This window comes from Anopheles stephensi, unplaced genomic scaffold (genome assembly GCF_013141755.1).
Source record: "Anopheles stephensi strain Indian unplaced genomic scaffold, UCI_ANSTEP_V1.0 ucontig31, whole genome shotgun sequence".
In the NCBI taxonomy this organism is placed as follows: Eukaryota; Metazoa; Arthropoda; class Insecta; order Diptera; family Culicidae; genus Anopheles; species Anopheles stephensi.
In genome coordinates, this window is record NW_023405247.1 from 66,845 (window position 1) to 88,397 (window position 21,553).

Sequence of the window (21,553 nt, forward strand, 5' to 3'; positions counted from 1 at the left end):
CTTACACCGTTCTACTTGCCAACCCGCTTGGTGATATGGCTACGATCGTACCTAGTTGATCGTTCCTGCACAGTAAGGCTGGGCTCTTACATTTCAAGATCGCTCCTTGCATGCTCCGGTGTTCTTTGGGGTAGTGCTCAATACTAGGCTCAACATCAACGACCTGTCGATGGTGCTTCCTGACAAAAACTTTCTGTTATACGCCGACTATTCAACATTCCGGGATATCCATATACCAGAGGACCATCTACTTGTGATTCCTGGTGCAATCGAAACGCCCTGAGTCTATGCCACAGCTGGATCATGTCGTGGCTAGGTGTCACCAACTGCTAGGAATGGTAAAAAACATGACGTGGGAGCTCCGTGACTGGTTTGATCGCTAATGGAATATGCGAGCACAGTGTGATAATGGAACTTAGCGCGGCTCGTGTCCATTCAACGTAGAGCTACCCGTTTCGCCCTACGCTGCTGGGATCGTAGTCTGGACTATAGGTCTGCTGATCGGGTTGCCACAGCTCGACGGAAGCATTCAACGCTCCTCTCGTCGGTGAGTCTATACGTGCCAGCCAGGTCGCTCCGGTCTCGGGCAATGCTATCAATTGCAGAGCCTCGGGCCTCGTTTGGTTCGCTTGACCCATTCGTCTCTATGTGTCGTCTCCTCAACTCGGTAGGTGAGGCGTTTGAATCGGGAATGTCTGCGGCAGAGACACTAATGCGCGTAAACGTTCTGAGACAAAACCTTTCAGTTGTGCGTTAAGAAAAAGTATGTTAAAGGTAAATTTATGTTCGCAGACAATGCCGACAGGGCTAATCAGTTCGTCGGTTTTAATTGAATAAACAAATGGGATGGGATAATTTAGCCGTCTTCCAGGACAATACTTTGTAATCTACTAGCTCTCTGAATTTAAATCGCCTGGCCATTTTTTCTATTAGAGTCGTCGTTCCAGGGTTCGCTGGCTCAAAAACAACGAAGCACCAGGCACCAGGGATGTAGCAGTACTGATAAAAAATGATGGTGTAGCACTCGAATTCGTCGCATAATTACTGAGGTGTATGGGATAAGGAATCGATGGCTTGCGATTGGAATTTTGGCATCAACTTTCCAAAGTACAAAAACAGAGATAGGTTTTCTCTCTGATATTTAAAAATCGTCGAACAGATTGTAGGAAACTATCAGAGAGAATTCTGAAACGGAAAGTCAACCACTGACCAGATCTTCACGATGCGACATATCTTGGAGAAAATGGCGGAGCTGCAGCGCCACACTCCCCATATGACAGCATAGCCACGGGAAAACTGTGAGCTGTTGTTGGATTCAGGAAAAGTTTATCAGTCTTGTTAGAATGACCAACATCACAAGTCAGGAAGAGATGGATGAATAACTATCAGGGCCCTTTGTTACCACCAAGGACCTGCTTCAGAAAGATGGGCTTTCCTGTTTTCTCTTTAACTTTGGCGATGGATAGGACCATCCGTGACTCGTAGTTGGAAACTCTCGGGACCATCTTCTATAAGCCAATCCATATCCTTATATGAATGGACGGCCCGATGGTTGAAGTGACAGCGGCGCCAGTCTTCTCTCGGTGGGACCGAGGCTCAAATCCCAACCAAATCGACACCCCGTAGTGATTTTACAACTATGTGGTATTAATATTAGTAAGTCTAGTAAGCCTGAAATGCCAGAAACGCTCTTATTAGGGTCGTTAGGTCCAGGTAGTAGTATAAAGGGAAGACCAGATCGGACCTAGTTTTAAAGTGCATTCGAATTTAATGAACATCATGTAAACCACAGCAAAACGAGTGAGTTCCGCAGGACCATTTATACCTACCTTAGAATAATTGGACCACTTTTCATCAACGGAGAATGATCAACTACTTTCTATAGCTACCATTTTGTCGATCCAAGTTGATCGAAAGAGTTCGTTTATTTTCGTACGGTTCGGTCCATTCGCTCAGTTTCGGTGACTTCGCTAGTGCAGGCGCAGTTGTACGAAGTGTACCGTGGAGCGAACGGGGCGACACGTTTTCGTTTGTTGCTCGAGCACTTGAAGCTCGCACTGCATATGTGCTACTCGGTGATCCTATCCTATGCAGAATTGAGCGCTAACCTAAGCATATCTGTTCATATTCCTCTAACGCAGCTCACAGCACTCTTTGCTAGAGTGCGTTCACGCGGTGTTTAAACGGACAACGAATAAATTAAAATAAAAAAATTGAAAACAGACAAACAAAATAACATATTGTCTCCTAAATCCATACTCGTCCCAGGACAAGACTCGTCACAAGTCCGCGATACAGCCTATACATATCGTGTGAGCTATTAGGTAAATGGTGTGGTATGGCAAAACGAATACGAAAGCGAATTCGTGACGCTGTGTACGTGTGTTTGTTCTGTGATCTACTGGATTTTTTTTTTACTAATGAAAGTACTTGGTCTCCTAAACAACCAACAGGATACGATCGTCCACCTCCACGGGAAGGGTCTTTGCGGGGCCCCCTGTTTATATCACGTTACCGCATGCCGGCGTGCCTTCTGCCTATTGAACGTACTTCAGTTTGGTCCAACCAAACTGGCTTGCGTACACCTCCCTGTAGCTGTTCTTGAACCCATAAAAAGCGTACAGTGACAAACCTGCCAGCGCCGTAAACAAGTACGTGAGAAGAAAATTAATAAAAACATTAAGGGAAGGTACATTAGAGCAAAGTCCGCATCCGCAGGGAACACAGACCAGCGTGAGTAGAGGTTTAATGGTTTGCATGCCAGGTTTCTTACTTAGTGGCGAGTGTTAGACCGCGGTCATCAGTAGTAGCAAAGGGGTGTTCAGGTAGGCAGGTTAATACAGTGTAGGGTAATGGGTGGGACTAGCGTCAACACAATCTACAGTCAGCCGGCACCTACTCGGCTACGCATCGGGCAGAAACTGTTTTGGCGGGACCGTCTTCCGTAGGCCCTCCTTGAAGTTACGGAACGACACTCGGTGCTCGACCGAGTTGCGTATACTGCTGGGGCGCGTTTCAGGATTGATCGACTTCAGCACGTCATCGAACAGGAGCTTCTGTTTCTTTTTCGCCGTATCGAATCCTCGGGCACGATCGCGAAAGCTTTCGTCGCGCGGTTTCGTCGCGATCGGTGTGATGTGGGACGCGATGGAATCTTTAGACGAGCCCATACTGAGCCCGGAATCGGTGCTCGAAGCCGGCTGCTGCTGATCGGCGATCGTACGCTGAAGGTTTTCCTCGCTGACCGCCACCATAGCGATCGGTTGCAACGACTTCGGACGTCCCATTGCGTCCAGCGGTCCTCGCTGGAGGATCTTCTCCAACCGAGACTTGAAAGCTGCCCGAGGATTGGAGGGTTCCGAGTCGTTCTCGAGCTGGTTAGTCTCATCGCGGGACGGCTCTTTGCGTGGCGATGTGGGTTTGAGTGCGGCAGGAAGTACTGCCGCCGAGCTGGGCACAGGTTTAAGCTTCTTCAGCTCCACTTCGTAATATTGTGGTGCTTCCGCGGGAGCTACAGGTGTTGGGAGCGGGGTTGGTGGTTCGGGGTCCGTAGGCAAAATCGACGCCCGCTGAGCCTTTCCCTTGCCGAGCGTGTTGAACAGCACCGGATCGAACTTGGGAGCCGTCGGGATGGGACTTCGCGGAGTGTCGGGAATGACTGACCCGGCACGGATTGTGTTGAACAGCGTTTCGTCGAACTTGGGCGCCGGTGGAATGACGACGCTACTGTGCTCCGACCGTGCTCTATCCGGGTCCGGTTCGTCCGTTTCACTTTCCTGCGGGGAGTTTGAATGGCTAAGTTTGTTGAGCAACAGCACGAAGCTGGGTTCGCTGGTCGAGCGGATAATGCCCGGGCCAGTCGGTGGAGACATTGCAGGTAGCTGTCGGCTAGACTCTGCAGACCGTGGCCCGTGTTCTCCTTCCAACTGCTCCTCATCGGGTGGATGAAGTCGCTTAAGCGGTATCTTGACTGGATTGACAAGCAATGTACTGAGCCGGCTCATGAACCGCTCTTTTTCTGCCGCTCGGAAGTTGATCTGGTCCTGCTCTTCTTCGGTGAGCAGCTTCGGAGCGGGCTCTCCGTCCGCTTCCATCCCTGCGATGTACATCACTCGTGGCTTTAGCTTAGACTTATTGTTCCCGGAATCCACTGGAGGAGGGTCGTCACTGGACGCTATCGTGATCGTTGGAGTTTGTGCCTTTTCATCTGCCTCCTCATTGACTTCTTGATCCTTTGTCCGTTCCTGTACTTGCTGCTGATCATCATCTGAGGTAGAGATCTTCGGTTCTTCCGTAACGTTTTCTTGCGAGCTCTGTTCCACCTCCACGATACTATCATCCGCCCGGTGGATATCGGCAATGACAGACTGCTCCCGAAAGACGGGACTCGCTAGCGACTCATCATCGTCTCCCTTTGCCCGGCCAATGTACTCAGCCGAGCTGAGCGCTTCCTCGCCGGACGGTAGCGTATCTTCATCGTCCAGAATGTGGTCTAGGAATGCGATCGCTTTAGACGTTTCCTTCTCATCCGTCAGCGAGCCCGGCTGCTCGGTGTGCTCCCCACTCACTGGAGGTGTCATTTTTCGCCCATCGCCCCCATGCCCCGGTGCGGTGTCCCCCTCCTGTGCCACAAAATAAACCTTCCCGTTCGGTTCTACCTTTTCCGTAAATCCTCGCACTGTCCCTTCGGATAGTGGTATGATCTCATCGAAGCTGCTCTTGGGCGTGGAGGTGTTCGATCGGGATTGTTTCGTTTGCCGCTGTTCTTCTTCCGGCTCGGACCCGCTGCCAGCCACTGCTAGCGCCGACACAACAGCCAGCTCTTTGGTGGGAACGTTTGCTGTAAGCTCGATCAATCGTGCATCCTTATCGGCCGTCTCGACGGATATGGCTGTGCTAAGGTTCTGGGAGTAGTACCCATTCTGCTGTGGGAAGCTCATATGCTCACGGCTCACTACCGAGCCATTTTCTAGCTCCGCATCATCATCATCGTTTCTTCGGTAGCCCATTTCGGAGGACGTTTCTACCGCGGGGAACTGTGGTATGCGTACGTCAGGATTCTTGGCAGCACGCATGTTGCAGCATACGCACGTAAAGTATATTACAAGTCCTATCGTAATTGATGGGGGGGGTTGTTGGTTGTTGGAAATGGTCCGGGATGGAAGGATGATCGGGCGTTCGGATTTAGCCAGTCAGTATGGTATGGGTTGTCGAAAGAGAAGGGAAAGAAATGTTGCATGCCATGCCAGTTAGTGACGCTACAGGAAGAAGGGATCTAGCTAGCGCTGGGAAATTAGTGTCATTGTGTTACACTACTCTACCACTACAAGGACAGTGTGTGTGTGTGTGTGTGTGTGTGTGAGTACCGTGGTTAGAAAAGTTGCAAGAAAAGCATCACAGAGCGCTTACCAATTCCCATCCATATGCCAAACCGTATCCAGGTGTAAACGTCCAGCATGAGCATCAGATAGATGTTGACGAAAATACTGATCCCGGGCAGCAGTGGCACCAGCGGCACCCGGAACGGTGCTTCGGCCCGCTCGCGTGGCTGTATCGAGATGAGCAGCAGCACCAGCAGCGTTAGCCCCAGCAGCACACCGAACAGTGTCCAGGCCCACGGTTCCATCTCGTAAATGGCGTCCTTGGCGTAGAAGATCGTCAGCGACAGGGCAATGGCTAGCAGACCTGCGAAAGATCGTGTCGCGTGTCAGAAGGGGAAAGCTTTTTCCACCTGGCGGGAAGCAGTAACTTACAGTAGACTGTCACCAGCACTCCGACCACACTGCTGGACACGTTCGTCGGCAGCCGAATGCAGGACAGGTTGAACAGCTGCTTGAAGAAAGCGGAACCGGTCACGCGTTCCCGTGCCTTCAGCAGGTTCGACGACTCGTACGGGTCCCGCGTGCTTGTGGATGGGATGGCCGGATCGGGGTATTCGGAAAATCTGCGTGTGACAGCGCAACGGAGAAAACAATCACAATGACATCGACGATCAGCACGAATTGGAGCACCGTTACGTTCCGCCGTTCGGTTCGCTCGGATGAAGTAGCGTATGATGGGGATGGTAATGAAGATAACATCTACCGAACCGTTTTCATCACACCGCCTTTTTTTGGGTGGCTTTTCGCTTTTTGAATATCTTGACAGCTCGCACCAACAAATTTGTTCCAAAGCACAAGATTTGAAAGCAGCAAGCCTTCAATCGGCTATAAAGAGTGTACCAACACACGTGTGCAAACAGCTTCCTTCCGGTCTATTTTTTTCCAACCCAAGCCCGAAACCAGCTGTGGGGCGTTGGGGCTAATAAAACACTTCAGCTTGGGAGTAGTTCGGCTAACGAGAAGGAAAGAGGCAGCTGGAAAAAAAACCCACACCAAGTCAGGCTTCATTTCACCCGCGTGAAGGTTATACCGCCAGCACGGTACGGGGAATTGGGCTGACAGTTTCGCTTGCCGTACGACTCCGCAAATGGCTTTGGAGTTTCACCGCTTGCGTTATAGCTCTAAGGTTGATTGGCGTTGTTGTGCATATGGAGACAATTTAATGTTTGCTTGCTGTTTGTTGCGATACAGTCATAACGAACGGTCCCTTCCGCTGTACGTACCTTAGAATGAGTATGGAGATGGCAACGACGGTGTACGCCATAAGCGTTCCGATCGACAGCATATTGACCAGCGCTCGCAGGTCGAACAAACCACCCATCGTGCCGGTGAGCAGTGCAGCACAGAGCGTCCCAAACACCGGCGTCTTGAACCGTGGGCTAACCTCACCGAGCGCCCGAAAGATTAGACCATCCTGTGCCATGGCGTAGATGATGCGGGGCTGTGGGAACATTGCGCCAAACAAGCTTGCCACCAGCCCGATAATGCCGCCGATCGCTACAATCCACTTCGCAAAGTGCCATCCGATCTCGTTGAAGACGTACGGCAGCGGGGCATTAACGTCCTGTTTGTAGTAGGGCCAAACGAGCGTCAGCACCGTCGACACGCCAAAGTACGCAAGAAAGATGATGGTCAACGAGCAGAGGATCGCCCGGGGGATGGCTTTGCGCGGGTTGCGCACCTCCTCGCCGGTCGTGGCGATACAGTCGAACCCGACGAACCCGAAGAAACAGGTCGCCGCCCCGCGGAGCGTACCCTCGAACCCGAACGGGAAGAAGCCTCCCTCGCCGGCATTGTACTGGCTGGGCACGTTTTCCGGCCTGATGCGCCAATTCTCCGGATCCGCCTTGATGGCACCGGCCACTATGACGAACAGCACGATAAAGATGTTCAGCACGGTAAACGCATTGTTGACCATGGTAGACTTTTTGAGCCCGAATGCTAAAGCGACTGTGGGGAAAGCAAGGGCAGTGGGAGTGATAAGAATAGTGGGGTGGAAAGGAAGCGTCTTCGCATACTCACTGCCCAGTAAGATCGCGACGGAGAAGGCGAAAAAGTCAAAGTAGTTGGACATGAAGTCCCACTCGATGGGCGCCACTTCCAGGAAGCGCGTCTTCATCGTATCGTTTGCCAGCGTGTCGATGTAGAGGCTCAGCCCGCGCGACACACTAGCCGACCCGATGATGTACTCCAGCATCAGGTTCCAGCCGATGATGAATGCCATAAACTCGCCGATGCACACGTAGCTGTAGATGTACGCCGATCCTGACTTGGGTACACGCGCTCCGAACTCAGCGTAGCACAGACCTGCAGCGGGAACATGCCGCGATTAGTCCAGATCTCTCAGATCGTTGATTGTGCTTCCATACTTACCAGCCAGAAAGGACGCCGCGGCCGCTATCAAAAACGACAGCACGACGGACGGGCCGGCCTGATCCTTCGAAACATGGCCTGCCAGCACGTACACCCCGACACCGAGCGTTGCGCCAACACCGAGCGCCGTCAGATCGAAGGTGTTCAGTATCCGGCCCAGCTTCTCCGAGCTGCCATCGTACGACAGCACTTTCCTGCGGGTCAGTATACGCCAACACGAAGGACTGGCCATGACCGCAAAGCCCCTTTTAAGCTACACCGTCCCCGTACGCACGCGTGATGGTGGCCGCCCAGCACCGTTCTTCTGGAAGGTGTCTCGCCTCACCGATCGGGCACCGAATTACTGCAGCAGGCTGCTCCACGGTCACAAAACGGTGCGTCTGCGTCTTATCGTGTGTCTGACGTGCCCAGTGCTCCGGTACGTCCTTATCATAGGTGCCTGCCGAGGAAAGGAAAGAACGACAACAAGAAATTCAATTGCCTACCCCTTCGGTGGTGTTTGCGAACGTATCTCTTCAATTAGGTTATCTACACTGATTGGCATGGCTGTACCACCTGTCCACCGTAAGAAACAAAGTACCTTCGCCAGCGTACACTGCACACCGGACGTAGCGCTGTAAAAAGTGCGCACGTGATACGTTCGGCCGAATGCCGCACACTATGTCTCATCCGATCAGCTGTTTAAGCCCGATTGACGCTCGCCAGGGAATGGACGATCGGTGTCGTAGCTGCAAACGCGGACAAGCTTGCTCCCTAATCTTTCTGATAATGAGACGCACTAGCAGCACCCTTTGCTGGGGGCTCATCTACTAATGAGCTGTATGAGGCGTGTATGTGTCATACTGTCCAGGTTCCGAAACGCGCCATTTGTTTTTGCCAAGAACGCCTGCGGGGAGTGGATGGTCTTTTCGGTTTAAGGTTTATTAAAGGGATGAAATCATCCATTTTGCATACGACAGCGATAAGCCGCCTATCGCTCCTTCACTTGACTCATGTTGTCCACATCTGTCACATACGCTGCTCACCACCGAAGACATTGTGGACCGTTGTGAACTCTTCAGCGGAACCGTGGTGATTAGATTACGGCCGCAGGCAAATGTGCCGGACCTGATCAGTTCTGGTCAGGCGACACCCAGATTTGATAGCTGCTGGTGGGCTCATCTGTCCCGATGAGCCGGTCAACATAAGCCAATGGAAGGCATTTTGTTTTTCCCAGCAACGCTCATCCGTGAAGGACGCTCGCTTAATGTAAGGGGACAACACTAGCCCACAATGTTGTGTAGCACATTTTGATGTTCGTGGAAGCCGTTTTGATTACCATGTTTGCAAAAACAATTCAAGTGCGGCCGATGGAGACGCCATTTTGACCGCGCAGCTTCGCTTAGAGTTATTTGAACGGGCAAACAAATTACAGTTCAGCGATACCTTCTACAGCGATACCCAAAACCACTCTACGCAGCGCAAAAGGGCAATGATAAGACAGTAACAAATAATAAAGGCCCCTATGATGATTCTATGCCCGACAATCACCAGTACGATTGTGGCCCGGTTGATAGTGTACCTACCAAAGAACGAACCATCCCGTCCTTGACACTGTTCCGGGGTGTGAGTGTGTGTTCTAAATTCCTGACGTTCTAACAAACAAAACATGGCCACCATGTTCACGATCCCCGCTGTTCGCGAATGCTGAGTACCCCCCAATCAGTGGGTCATTTCGCCTGCATCGTCTGCCTCCGGTGCGACAGTTACGGTCCCGTACGTACGCATCTTTGCCGCCGGGGTCTGGTGCAGGTTAAGTCACTGCCGGGCGGCTTCTTCAACCGCGTCCGTCAATTATGCGATCATCGCGCGATACGGTTCGCGGGCTTTTGCTTCTCTTGCAATTAATAAACTCTGCATAGTATGAACGGAAACGAGATGGAAAATGTGTGTATGAAAGCGAGGGAGAGAGAGAGAGATGGCTCATTTTGCTAAGGCTACTACAGCATGACAACCATACACAAACAAGCTGCTACTACCACGCTCAGCGCCTACTATACCATTATCGCAAAACGGAAAGGCTCAATATCAATCGGGCAAGGTTGCCAATTTGCGAAGAGCCACAGCACAGAGCTGCCGGTACGGTACGGCGTTTCTTTAACTAAATATTATTGCTGTACTTTGTGGTGCATCTGATTTGTGGCGCTCGTGTTCTCCCGAGCTCAGCTGGTGCGCTAACAAGCGATCCGGGCACGTTACCAACATTAGGCGTGATAACGTGAAGCACGATAGTAGAGACCCGCATGCAAGACGCTTTCGAAGGTGGGTAGCGCGTTGCGTGAGATACACACGGTGGTGGGGATCGATAATTGCATTGTGTTGGGCAGGTCGCAGAATTTGGAGGTTGCGTTCTACCGCACCACCGGTAGAACATGCCAATCGCCCTGAACCGATGCGTACCAGAGATCATCCGAGACGCTCGATCACCGAGAGCAACGGCAGAAGAGGACGTTCTCTCGATACGCCTAGCAACTTAACCGACTCATCACGCTTCACTTTCAAATGCACGCAGGCACGAACTTGCCACTAAGGTAAGGTGGGCAGGGGGAGTCCACCGCAGCATTTCTGTTAATCCGATAACTCACGGAGACCCCGTCCAGCAAACGGTGCCGGCCGCCTGCTGGACCTGGTGGAATGCACGTTGCGCGTTAATTATTACACTTTCCACCTTTTCGTGTGTTTGAAGTGAGCAAAACAAACGGCGGCGCCGGGCCCAAGTTAGTGGTTCTTTCCTTTCCTTCACTTTCGCGCGCAACGGTTCGCGTCACTGCACGCATAATCGATGTTACCTCGATGCGGTGTTGAACGCCCCCCCCCTCCCCGGTGCTAGACTATGTGTCTTGCGTTCAAGACCCCGAAAACAAAAACGATGTGCAATGTGCGGGTGCAAAGGGTTGGTCGATAAGGGTTGGGCCCACTCATCGGCATCCACCATTGGGGTACGCGCAATGCGCGCAAAAAGCGCACCGGCAAGAAGTCAAAGTCAAATGACCGCGTGAAGGATGGGCGCGACGAGACGGTCGAAGCGTCAACTGGGGGTTGATATGTTTATTGATTAAGGGATTGGGTGTTATACAATACGATCTTTCCAAAACTTTCCTTGATGTGCTTCATTACACCGTCTGGTGTTAACTGCGGGGAAGTGGCATAGGTGGAAGCAAAAAGGTGGATTCTCGATGTCGAGTAACGGATTCGGAAGCATAATTTAAAGCACGCTCTCTGTGTGTGATTTATTGTTCGGTACACATGTAATATACAACCGGAAAAAGCCGTTTGATTAAAGATGTCACTATCATGGCGTGACGCTTCGGTTTTATGTAATGCGTGATATCGATCGTACAGGCCGGTGGTTGGGATTTAAATGTACTTGTATACCCTTGCACCTTGTCTACCTGAGTAGAGTAAAAATATGAGTTCCCTTGTAAAGGAAGAGATTTTAGTCAAAAAAATCTATCCAAAGCCTTACATTGGGATTTTCTTAAAATTGTTTTGCAAGGTGCTCAAAAAAGGCGAGATTACTTGAAAAAAAAATTGAACTTCTTTTTGAACTGAACTAACCCAATGGTTGAACCTTGTATTTATTCAGCTTCTCTATCATACAAACAAAACAAGCAAAAAAGTATTGAAGATTCAAATGCGACGATCTAGTAAGACAGGTAAATTATCTCAACATCAGACTAGGAATTGTTTTTATTTATTTAAAGAGGCTTGGATCACATTTTTCATTTGGTCGGATGCCTCATCCTCCTGGAATATGTTCATCTACGAAGAGCATTCCGAGAAACGATAAGCTTCTCTAAAATCGCAATTGATGATACATTTTTTAAATGAATATTAACAGGATTTTACCATGATTATTCTAATTCAAACTGATGGCGCCCGCATACGGATCTTGGCCAGCATGCTGAGAGAGGATCATCTTAGCGCCATTCGCTTCTGCTCATAGCTTGAGAAAAGTGTTGAGCGACACTTTTTTATAAGGCTTAGAACCGAGCTCCTTTCTGAAAGTGATCATCAGTCGTTTGATAGTGATCCATAAGCCACCCGGCCACGACATTAGCACTTTCATGAAAATCGTTTTCAGCACTCACTTTCTCGCTATTTGAATAATGAGATTTTAATTTTAAGAAATTTAGATAATCTACGAAAATGGAGTTAAAAAATGTTTTAGAATTTGCTGGACACATCCCAATGGAAACAAACAGTTGTTCTGCGACGTGCTTTGTAGAGTGACCAAATGTAAAAGGCAAAGAGATACCCTTTAACAAGCCCCATTTTCTACTTATTAATATAGAGTCTGGGCAAAGTGAGTAGCCTGAACAAGTGTTTCAGCTGTCGTGGCCGAGAGAATATTTAATTTCTTCACTCTTAACGTATGACTTAGTCACACAGTTAAAAGAAATACCTAATTACGATACTCTTTCATCTCTCGTAGCACAAGAACAATGATTAACAGAGCATCACCACCACGCATAACTAATGTCCTAACATCTAGAACCTATCGAAGTAAATTCAGGGCGCATATCAACACGACGATGTAAATTTGAATCCAAACTAGCCGCTACAATGACGAGCTCTACGAGCTGTACGATGATCTCACCATCGTTCAGCGAATTAGACTCGACAGGCTGCGGTGGGCTGGTCATGTCATGAGAATGACACCAGACGACCCAGCCCGTAAAGTCCTTTCAGGCCGTCCACACGGACAAGGGAGGCGTGGTAGGCCCATATTGAGATGGAGTGATGGCGTTGATGCGTCCGCCAGAACGGCCGGGATAACGGATTGGCAGACGACGGCGCTGAACCGTGAGCGATATCAAGGATTGTTGCAAGCAGGCCAAGACCGCAAAGTCGTTGTAGCGCCTGATAAGTAAGTAAGTAAATTGAAAAGAATTATAATAATGAGAGATCAGTTTCAACTCGACTGTTGATCTCACTGTTATTTGGCAGTAATATGCTGAATGTTACGAGCATAAACAAATTGAAAATCTTGAAGAATAACTCGTATTGTTAATAAGCGCGATCCTCGCTTGGTCCTTTTCAACCACATTTAGTCTAATCAAACATAAAAGTCTATCAAGTACATGATACATAATTTTCAGAAGCTTACAAAAAGTATTGGCAGTCCATCAAACGACTAGTTTAAAGAGGCGTTCCGGCATTGGACTTCATTTGAACGCCTCCTGCAAGCGTTCGACCTACATTGAGGTCAGTTGTAAGGTTTCCGTGTGGGTCAACGTATGCAGACCATTGCTTGCACTGAACACCGATTTGTCTCGTTACATTATTGCCCAGTTTCATCAAGAGAACTACTGCCCTTAGGTCTTCTCACTGCAATAAAAAACATCCACTCAGCAAAATACAACTCGCCTCAATTCTAGCGCGTTACAACCCTAGCATCAACAGGTTTTGTGGTGTTGTGTAATGCGCTCACACTACCCTTGCTCGGTTCAAGAGATGACATACGAGCCATGTTAGCTTTAATCGTAATCTCGCATGAGTAGCATCTTGCGTAGATAAGAAACAGGTAGCTCCTCTAGAACCGGTAACCGGTCTGATTCACGTTGCGGAAAGCGACGAATTAGATCGTGTGACACAAAGCTAAATTAACCCCCCCCCCCCCCCCATTTTTGTTCGTCCAAGTTGGGATATTAGACAAAGAATATTGGGAGATTTGTAGAAAGTAAAAAAGGGCTTTGGTGAGCTGTATGAGGCCCTCAGTATCTGCAGTATCTAGCATGGTGTAATATAATTGTTTGTGCGCATCATATTATCTGTTTCGAATGCTGCATGGTGACGGTACGCCTGTGACGAGATTCGAGAACCGACATTCCTGTACCGCAATCAACACGCTTGTTCGCCCGGGTGAGAAAATGCTTGATAAGAGCGGAGCGGAGGTCCTATGCCATGTCCGCAACAACACGCTTCGTACGCTTCGTTTCATCAATCGTTTGCGGTTGTTTATCTCAGTGAACACGACGTACTGTGCGGGAGTCAGTTGGAAGATATTGTTGTTTTTGAGGTTCTGTTTGTGTGCATTACCCAAAAACCCTAAACTCAACTCGTCAGGTGATCGTACTACAGGTGTGCAAGATACCAACCGAAAAATCCAGCCTCCACTTCCAATGCACAGCTGCTTTTGGGGTGTGATGTTTGGTGTCGCGTGGCACAGCGAACAGGATCGCCGAGAGGTCCTTTAACGGCAGCAGCAACTTTACCAACAACACAAGTGATCAGCACGTAGTCGATGTTTCTTCTTCCTCTCCTTCGGGTGTTTAAAAGGCCACCCCGTCGTTCGTTATCGTCACCGGTGACTAATGATAAACATCACTTGAAATACAGGGGCAATCAATGCACAACCCTCTATCGCCCACTATTGGCCACAATAGAAGTCCATTATCAGGTGATACACATTGCACGTATATGGCGCTGTGCCAGGGCACACTCATCAGGTTTGCCACTTTTTCACAACGGTTTTGCTTATTTTATGAGCCTTTCCCCCCGAAATCACGACCACGACCGGGCACTAACCGTTTGTTTACACGTTTACAAGCTTTTCCTACTTTTACTGGGTACACTGATCATTTAGGCACTTTGCTGCACGCTTGTATAACAGAGCCGCATCTTAGGACACACGAACGACAACACCGCTTACTGTCACTGAGAACCAATACCACGATCAACCACGATTGCCTAACGGTAGCGTTAAACAAACACCAACTTTTCGGTGTTGTACATCACACGATCCAGATACCTTCGCCGACGGAACACGACTAACAGACGAGTGTCTCGATCGGAATAACGCACCGCACGCAACCGACCGTAGTAGTAGCGTCTTAGAGCCACCAGAGCTAACTCGCTCTCTCTCTCTCTCTCTCTCTCGCTCTCTCTGAGAATCTGCATTCGGTAACGGTTACAGTGGCGGGCTTAGCTTTTCCCTCTCCCGTTGGTCAATCGTATGGCTTCCGTTTTTGTTGCTGTACTGCGCCGGTTGCTTGAGATTACACTTATCTCGCAAAGAACCCAGAACCCGAATAGTCAATAGCACCGATTGACATTGTACTACCGCGATCCGGAGCCGGCAGAGTTCAGAGGTGTACTGCTTGTTCTGGTGCGCACATGCGAGTGCGAGGTACGATGAAACAATTCAAGGTTAGGGCGCGTATGGAAGGCCAGCATCCAAAGGGCTGTAAGTCGATAAGAGATACGTTTGAAGTTGCAGCGAACAAGCAAGTTCTTTCTCTTTTTTCTTAAAACACTTCTTAATGCCATCAGAATGAGACGAAATTTAAAATGATCGTTATTCGTTTGAGTGCACCTGTCATCTCACAGCACGGTGCTATGCGCATTGCCTACATTTAGGCGCTTATATCTGCTAAAGCCAAACCGGCGTGCTAAAACTGGGAAAATTGTTTCCCAGCCAAATTTATCTACCCCTTTGGTCTTGGTTTACAGTTTCGCAGGCAGACGGCGAGCGAATGGATGGCCAATTAATTCAACCCAATCATCCCACGCCGGCTGACATTGACACCGAAAGAGAAAGTAACGAGTTTACATACACACTCGCGCAACCTTGACGTACGATCGGTTACCACCATGTACTGTTCATCCCATTTCTGCCACCGGAATCGCGCAGTGCATTATCACACCGCCAAAAGCCGTCGGGGATGAACGGTTGGGTGCGTGATTGGCTCTGACAGCGGCTGGAACGTGCTGGCAGCGTGCTGGACCGGCGACGAAAGATCAATGGTCACACGAGCTCCAAGAGCATCGCCGTTCGACACACACACACAGGGAAGCGTTCTTGAACCGAGCCGAGCGATGAGCAGCGATGCAAACGGGTGACCCAATTTTAACCGCACTACAGCATTCCAACCGCCCCGTTGTTTTGGTTTCGGTGTAACGTAATAGCGTAATTTGTGATTCAAACGAGACTCGAATACCGAACTCACAAGCACAAGCAGTTAATTGTGAGCTGTTGATTTTATTTGTGCAAAATATAAAACAAAACTAATTCCCCCCAAGGCTCATAATGAGTAATGGGGTGCTTACGATATACTAAGTGTTCCCTGCAGAGCGTCTACTGTGAGTGATGAACGTCAAAAAGAAGTCCCTCCCCCCCTCTTTCCCGAGATTCCTAACCTAAAACGGTTCCATGCTACACGTTTACCAGTGAATGTTTCTGTTTGTTTGCTTTCCAAGGCGGCTCCCTACTAGTTTAATGCTTTCTACCGCGCTACATCACTACATGTAGCTGTCTAACTACCGAACGTACATCCCTAATGTCTTGATCGCACTAAAATAGGTGTGACGGCGATTGCCCGCGCGAGCCCGCTACAGCTTCACCGTCGTGAACATGGCGAATGGTATGTCTAGCTGACTTTCGGACAGCGTTTGGCTGCCCGATCCTTGCACCGAGTGGCGAATGCCGTACGAAAAGTAGATGATGAAGCCCACCAGCAGCCACACCAGAAACCGTACCCAGGTGGCCGCGTCCAGCTGGAACATGAGGTACACGTTCACCAAGATGCTGAGCAGCGGCACGAACGGGACGAACGGTACGCGGAAGGTAAGCTGCCGCTCCTCGGTCGGCTGGCAGGAGATGATAAGCGTCAGCAGTATCGCTACAATGGTCATAGCCGCTAGCAGGGTGCACATGAGTGGATTGTAGTCGTTGAGATGGGTCTGGGCGTGTACTAGAATTGCGCTGATCACACTGATGGCGATCGCTGTTTGAAGAATAACAGAAATGGATTAAGAAAAGTTCACAGCAGAACCAGCAGCCTAACCTTACCGTAGATAAGCACGCACACCTTCACAATATCGGACGACAAGCTGCTCGGAACCGTGAGGCAGGTCAGATTGAACAGCTGCTTCACGACGGTGGACGATTTCGTCTGTGAGCTGACAATGAAGTTGGTGTTTTGCTCGTAACGCAACACCAGCACACTCACAGCGACGATCGTGTAGGCGAGCAGTGTTCCGATCGACATCATATCGATCAGCTGGTGCAGATTGAACAGCATCGCCATCGTGCCGGAGAAGATCCCGGACAGGATAGTGGCCAGTAGGGGTGTTTTGGTTTTCGGGTGGACCGTACGCAGCTGCTTGTAGATGAGCCCGTCCGAGGACATGGCGTACAGTACGCGGGGCAGCGGAAACATCGCTCCCAGTGAGTTGGTGCACAGCGAAAATATCGCACCGATCGAGACGATCCACTTAATCTCCTGCCAGCCAAGATAGTCGAATAGCCGGGGGAAGGGTGCGATCGGGTTTTGCAGGTAGTACGGCAGGGCCATCGTAAGCACGGTGGCCACACCGAAGTAAGAGAGGAAGATGATGACCAGCGACATGATGATGGCTAGTGGAATGTTTCGCGAAGGATTCTGTGCCTCCTCGCCGGTCGTAGCGATACAATCGAACCCTACGTAGCCGTAAAAACATTTAGCCGCACCAGCCATTACGCCCGCGATCCCGTACGGAAGGAATCCACCGGCACCGATGTCAACGCCGGACGGTACGCTCGGATCGTTCGGTTGTATGGTCCAGTTGGCCGGGTCGGCCTTAATGCCTACCGACACGAGCACAACCGCAATCACGATGAGATTGACGCCGGTGAAGAGATTGTTCAGCAGGGTGGATTCTTTCACACCGTACGCCAGCAGGGCCGTTATCACCAGCACAACCAGGAAGGAAAACACGTCCGGATACTCGGCCAGAAAGCTAACCTTCATCTGGATCACATCTTTGATGGCGTTACCCATCCGGTGGTCGATCAGTGCGTCGATGTAGCCGCTTAAGCCTCTCGCGACACTTGCCGTGCCTGGGTGGAGAAACAAAGTCAAAGTCAACACTCGGGGACACACAAACGGCTCCAACTCACCAATAATGTACTCCAGCATCAGATTCCAGCCGATCGTGAACGCAGCAAACTCGCCGATCGTAATGTAGGTGTAGATGTACGCGGAGCCCGCCTTCGGTACGCGCGATGCAAACTCGGCATAGCACAGGCCGGCAATGGCCGCCGCTAGCGCTGCAATGACGAAGGAAATGACCACACCCGGACCGGCCTGCTCGTACGCTACGGACCCGGCCAGTACGTACGCACCCAGGCCGAGCGTACTGCCCACACCGAGCCCGGTCAGATCGAGCAGGGTAAGTACGCGCGCTAGCTTCGAGTGGCTTCCGTCGTCGTTGTTAGGTTTCTTGCGGCTGACAGCTTTCCAAAAAGTTTCCATAACTTTTTTCGACGCGTCACCTGTCCAAGGGCAAATGTGGAATGTGATGAGATAAGGTGTTAAAATGTACGAAGCTATCAACAGGAATGCTAGAAATCATTCAACTTCATTTAATCGTATTGGGTGTTTGGTTTGGTTGCTTACAGACGCTTGTCTTGAGATGTGAGATGATTAAAACAAACCACCGTAAACGTTGGACACGGCGGATCAATAAGTGGTGTATGCTCTGAAACGATCGTTAGGAGTTGTCGATCGCTAGCATCTTACAACGGTACGGGGCGATAACCGGGGTTCAAATCCCATCCAGACCGCCTCCCCGTACGCAGGGCTGACTACTTTGCTACGGGTAAGATCAAGTCACAGAAAGCCAGAAATGGCAGGCCGAGAACTCTCGAGGTTGTAGTGCCAAGGAAGAAGAAGAAGAAGCATCTTATGACATCGCCTTAAAATTGTATGATCAAATCTCTCGCTTTCTCTCTCTTCTTGGCCAATCGACCTCTTAAGATCTTTACTTATTGATACCAGGCAGTTGGAGGGTCAGTCTCCACTCAAGGTAAAGGTCCGGATGGGATTTGACCCCGGTCCTGCCGTATGAAGCCCGGCATCGTTATCGTGTTTACCATCTGGCCGCCCTAATTTTCAAGCACAGTTATTGAATTTGTTGAATTTGAAGACGCCTGGATCGCAGTTCAAATCCCTTCCGGATATTCCCTCTGTAGTGGTGCCTGACTATCCAACTTCTTCTTCTTCTTCGGTGGCACTAGAACCTCGAGAGGTCTCGGCCTGCCATTTCTGGCTCTCTGTGACTTGATTCTACCCGTAGCAAAGTAGTCAGCCCTGCGTACGGGGAGACGGTCTGGATGGGATTTGAACCCCGGCCCTGCCGTGTGAAGACCGGCGCCGTTGTCATCTCGACCACCGGACCGCCCCATCCGGACTATCCAACTATTTGGTATCATTAAGCTTAGTAAGCCAGAAATGGCCCGAAGAGATCGTTAGGCCAAGATGAAGAAACATAATTTGAATTTGTACTAATACAATAATATCTATAATATTATATAGCTCAACTTTTCTTCCTTTACCCCCAAATCGCTGTCACTCGCGAGGCTAAATTATTATTAAGAATGTCGTAACGCCCTTCTGGTAGCCTCTCCGAAACCGAGAAATATGTTTCCCCCCTAGACTGACACATGTTGGCACAGTTTCTTCGGCTGTCAAATCAATCATAGAGATCCGCGAGCGCTGACAATGAGCGAAGCAGAGTCAATCGCACAACTACACGGTTCTAGAACTGCTACCGCACGTCGATAGTTGTTCTCAGCCGTGCTCCAATTATCGCTACAATGAACCTCTTTGTTGTGCGAGCAGCCCCATCAAACTAGCTAGTGTCTCAAAAACACAGTCCAATGCGCCAATTTCCCGCCCCGTCACAATATAAACATCGACCCCCCGCCCACCGTGCTCCATTCGGGTAGCGGAGGGGCGAGATGGGGCTGATTTGTCACAACAATAAAATTAATGCAAAAAAACCCATACAATTGAATACACGCACACAGTCTGTTATGCCGGTATGAGGCGGATATTGCTCGAATGCGAGTTGCAGTGCCATCGTGTCCCGTTTGTTGTTTTTTTTTCTGTAAATAGCAAAATGCGTTCGCGGCCGATTTATGCGCCATCGCGCCTTGACCGTTCCACGGTGCACATTCCTGCTCGTTCGTCACCGTTTGTCATGCCGCCCAAAAGGAGCTGTAAGCATTTTCGAGGTTATTTAGTACGCCTGCTCAACGAAAAAAAAGACCCGCCATCCCTACACGGGTTCGCTGGGTGCCATTGACCTAGGACAAAGTAATGGACGACGGAGCGGTCCGTGTTTGAGAGAGTTTTTTATTTTTTTTTTTTCGCACGAAGCTCTAAGATTTGCAAACGCTCCCTGGCCCAGCACCTAAAGCATCGTGTGAAGCAAAAACAGAAGCAGAAAAATGTTTGCCAACGGTCGCGTGGTCGCTTCATGATTTGAATACGTTTGTAAATAATTGCACTATTTATAGCGAGACCCGTGCGCATGAAATCGAATCGAGTCGTTGTCGCTAGTCCGGGTGTCGCTTTCCCGCTGCCTGCCACTCCCGATCGCACATTGCAAAGCATTATGGCCGAGGATTTTGGTGACCGAGACCTTCAACTTGCTCCCAAATCGACCCCCCCTCACCACAACACTCGCATGATGCCACCTCTGTCTCGGAACGATAACGACGCCTACATTAATGCAATCACCGAAACGCGTGCTTTCTACTCGATTTGTCCCCCCGAATTGCTTTCCAAGAATGACGCACCGATGGCGAGAGGATCGGGCGGGCATCGAAAAACGTGCGCCACCATGCGTCTCCATCGCGTTTCTGCTTCCGCCATTGACACATCAGCCAGCCAGATAATCGAGCTCGGGATGGTGAATTTTACATTTCAACGGTTCCGCTAAATTTTCAACGATCGCGGGCTATTTGCCGATCACCACCCGTTATGTGCCGTTTATGTAACATTCAACACCATAGAAAAGCTAACGGAAACGTACAATACAAACAACACTAAACTTATTTTATAGATAATGCCATCCTCCTCAGTTCAATCGCGATCCGATTTCACAACTTCAAAAAAAAATTGCGTAGCTAAATCATGACTTCACCGATTTTCCTCCACTTCCTTCCGTACCGTGCCTGAGCCGTAACTGTTGATAGCAGTGCCAAACACTTTCCCTCACGTGGTCAAACTGTAAATTGTTGTGTTTTCCTCTGTGCGTGTGCTCAGGAACGGGCTCTTTCCGGGCGCGAGTTGAACAATGTTAGCGCGATGTACAACACTCGAAGACTGAGACTATTTCTAGAGCGAAACGGGAAAATAGGTAGCTTCGATACGGGTAGCATCCGATGGAAAGGACCTGTTTCACAAACACACCGGGACGCGATGACCATTGCGCTCAGCTGACGCAACGATCGGGCAGCACTTTACGGGTGTGGGTCAGATACGTGTAGCTCCGGCGTACCATTTTATATCCGGATGCAAATTTTTATTCACCCTCACACTCTCACCGGTCAACGTGTGATGGTGGTTTGGTGAGGAAAACATAAAAACACGGTGGGTGTGACACGAGCTTACTGAAAAAATAGTTCAGCAAAGGAAACACAACCGATGTAATGCGCGTTGCATACGTGTAGGCGCATGTGCTAAGCAGCGCAGGCGAGATGCGGGCTACGGTTTGCTATCTTTAGCTTTAGCAGAAATGTAATCAATTAGCAGCTAATGTACAGTGGTCGGTACCCTTCGGTAGATAAGAAACAAACCTAGCCTATCGATTGGACGTTGGTAATTTCGTCATCATTTTAATCTGTTCGAAACGGGGCGCATAATTGATGAATGAGTTGGTTTGAGTAAATTATAGGCACCGAACAATGGGCAGCGTTACTTGCGGCCGACCAGCGCTTATCGGATGTATCGATGCATCGGAGCAGTAGCGATAGTTGAATTACATGG

General features: G+C 49.7%; 2 protein-coding genes across 6 annotated transcripts; both read right to left on the minus strand.

The window, feature by feature from the left end:
* Nucleotides 1-1,886: 1,886 nt before the first annotated feature.
* Nucleotides 1,887-14,578, minus strand: LOC118516533 (cationic amino acid transporter 2-like). Of its 5 annotated transcripts, XR_004907903.1 has the most exons (8): nucleotides 13,895-14,578; nucleotides 7,755-8,193; nucleotides 7,404-7,688; nucleotides 6,605-7,331; nucleotides 5,754-5,944; nucleotides 5,410-5,685; nucleotides 2,774-5,110; nucleotides 2,583-2,632 (listed from the first exon to the last, which is right to left on the minus strand). XR_004907903.1 is itself a non-coding variant. In XM_036062477.1 (7 exons), exons 2-7 carry the CDS (start codon nucleotides 7,984-7,986, stop codon nucleotides 2,538-2,540), a joined length of 1,806 nt encoding a protein of 601 aa, XP_035918370.1. In that variant the 5' UTR covers nucleotides 7,987-8,193; nucleotides 13,895-14,567; the 3' UTR covers nucleotides 1,887-2,537. The 5 variants fall into 5 exon arrangements, 4 of the variants coding, with proteins under 4 accessions (XP_035918370.1, XP_035918369.1, XP_035918367.1 ...); XM_036062477.1 differs by lacking the exon at nucleotides 2,774-5,110 and having other exon boundaries at nucleotides 1,887-2,632; nucleotides 13,895-14,567; XM_036062476.1 differs by lacking the exon at nucleotides 2,583-2,632 and having other exon boundaries at nucleotides 2,668-5,110; nucleotides 14,325-14,578.
* Nucleotides 14,579-15,733: 1,155 nt separating this feature from the next.
* On the minus strand, nucleotides 15,734-20,952 carry LOC118516537 (cationic amino acid transporter 2-like). Its single transcript, XM_036062481.1, has 4 exons — nucleotides 20,735-20,952; nucleotides 17,677-18,051; nucleotides 16,588-17,616; nucleotides 15,734-16,522 (listed from the first exon to the last, which is right to left on the minus strand). The coding sequence occupies exons 2-4, from the start codon at nucleotides 18,029-18,031 to the stop codon at nucleotides 16,128-16,130; spliced, it is 1,779 nt and encodes a 592-aa protein (XP_035918374.1). The 5' UTR covers nucleotides 18,032-18,051; nucleotides 20,735-20,952; the 3' UTR covers nucleotides 15,734-16,127.
* Nucleotides 20,953-21,553: the final 601 nt, after the last annotated feature.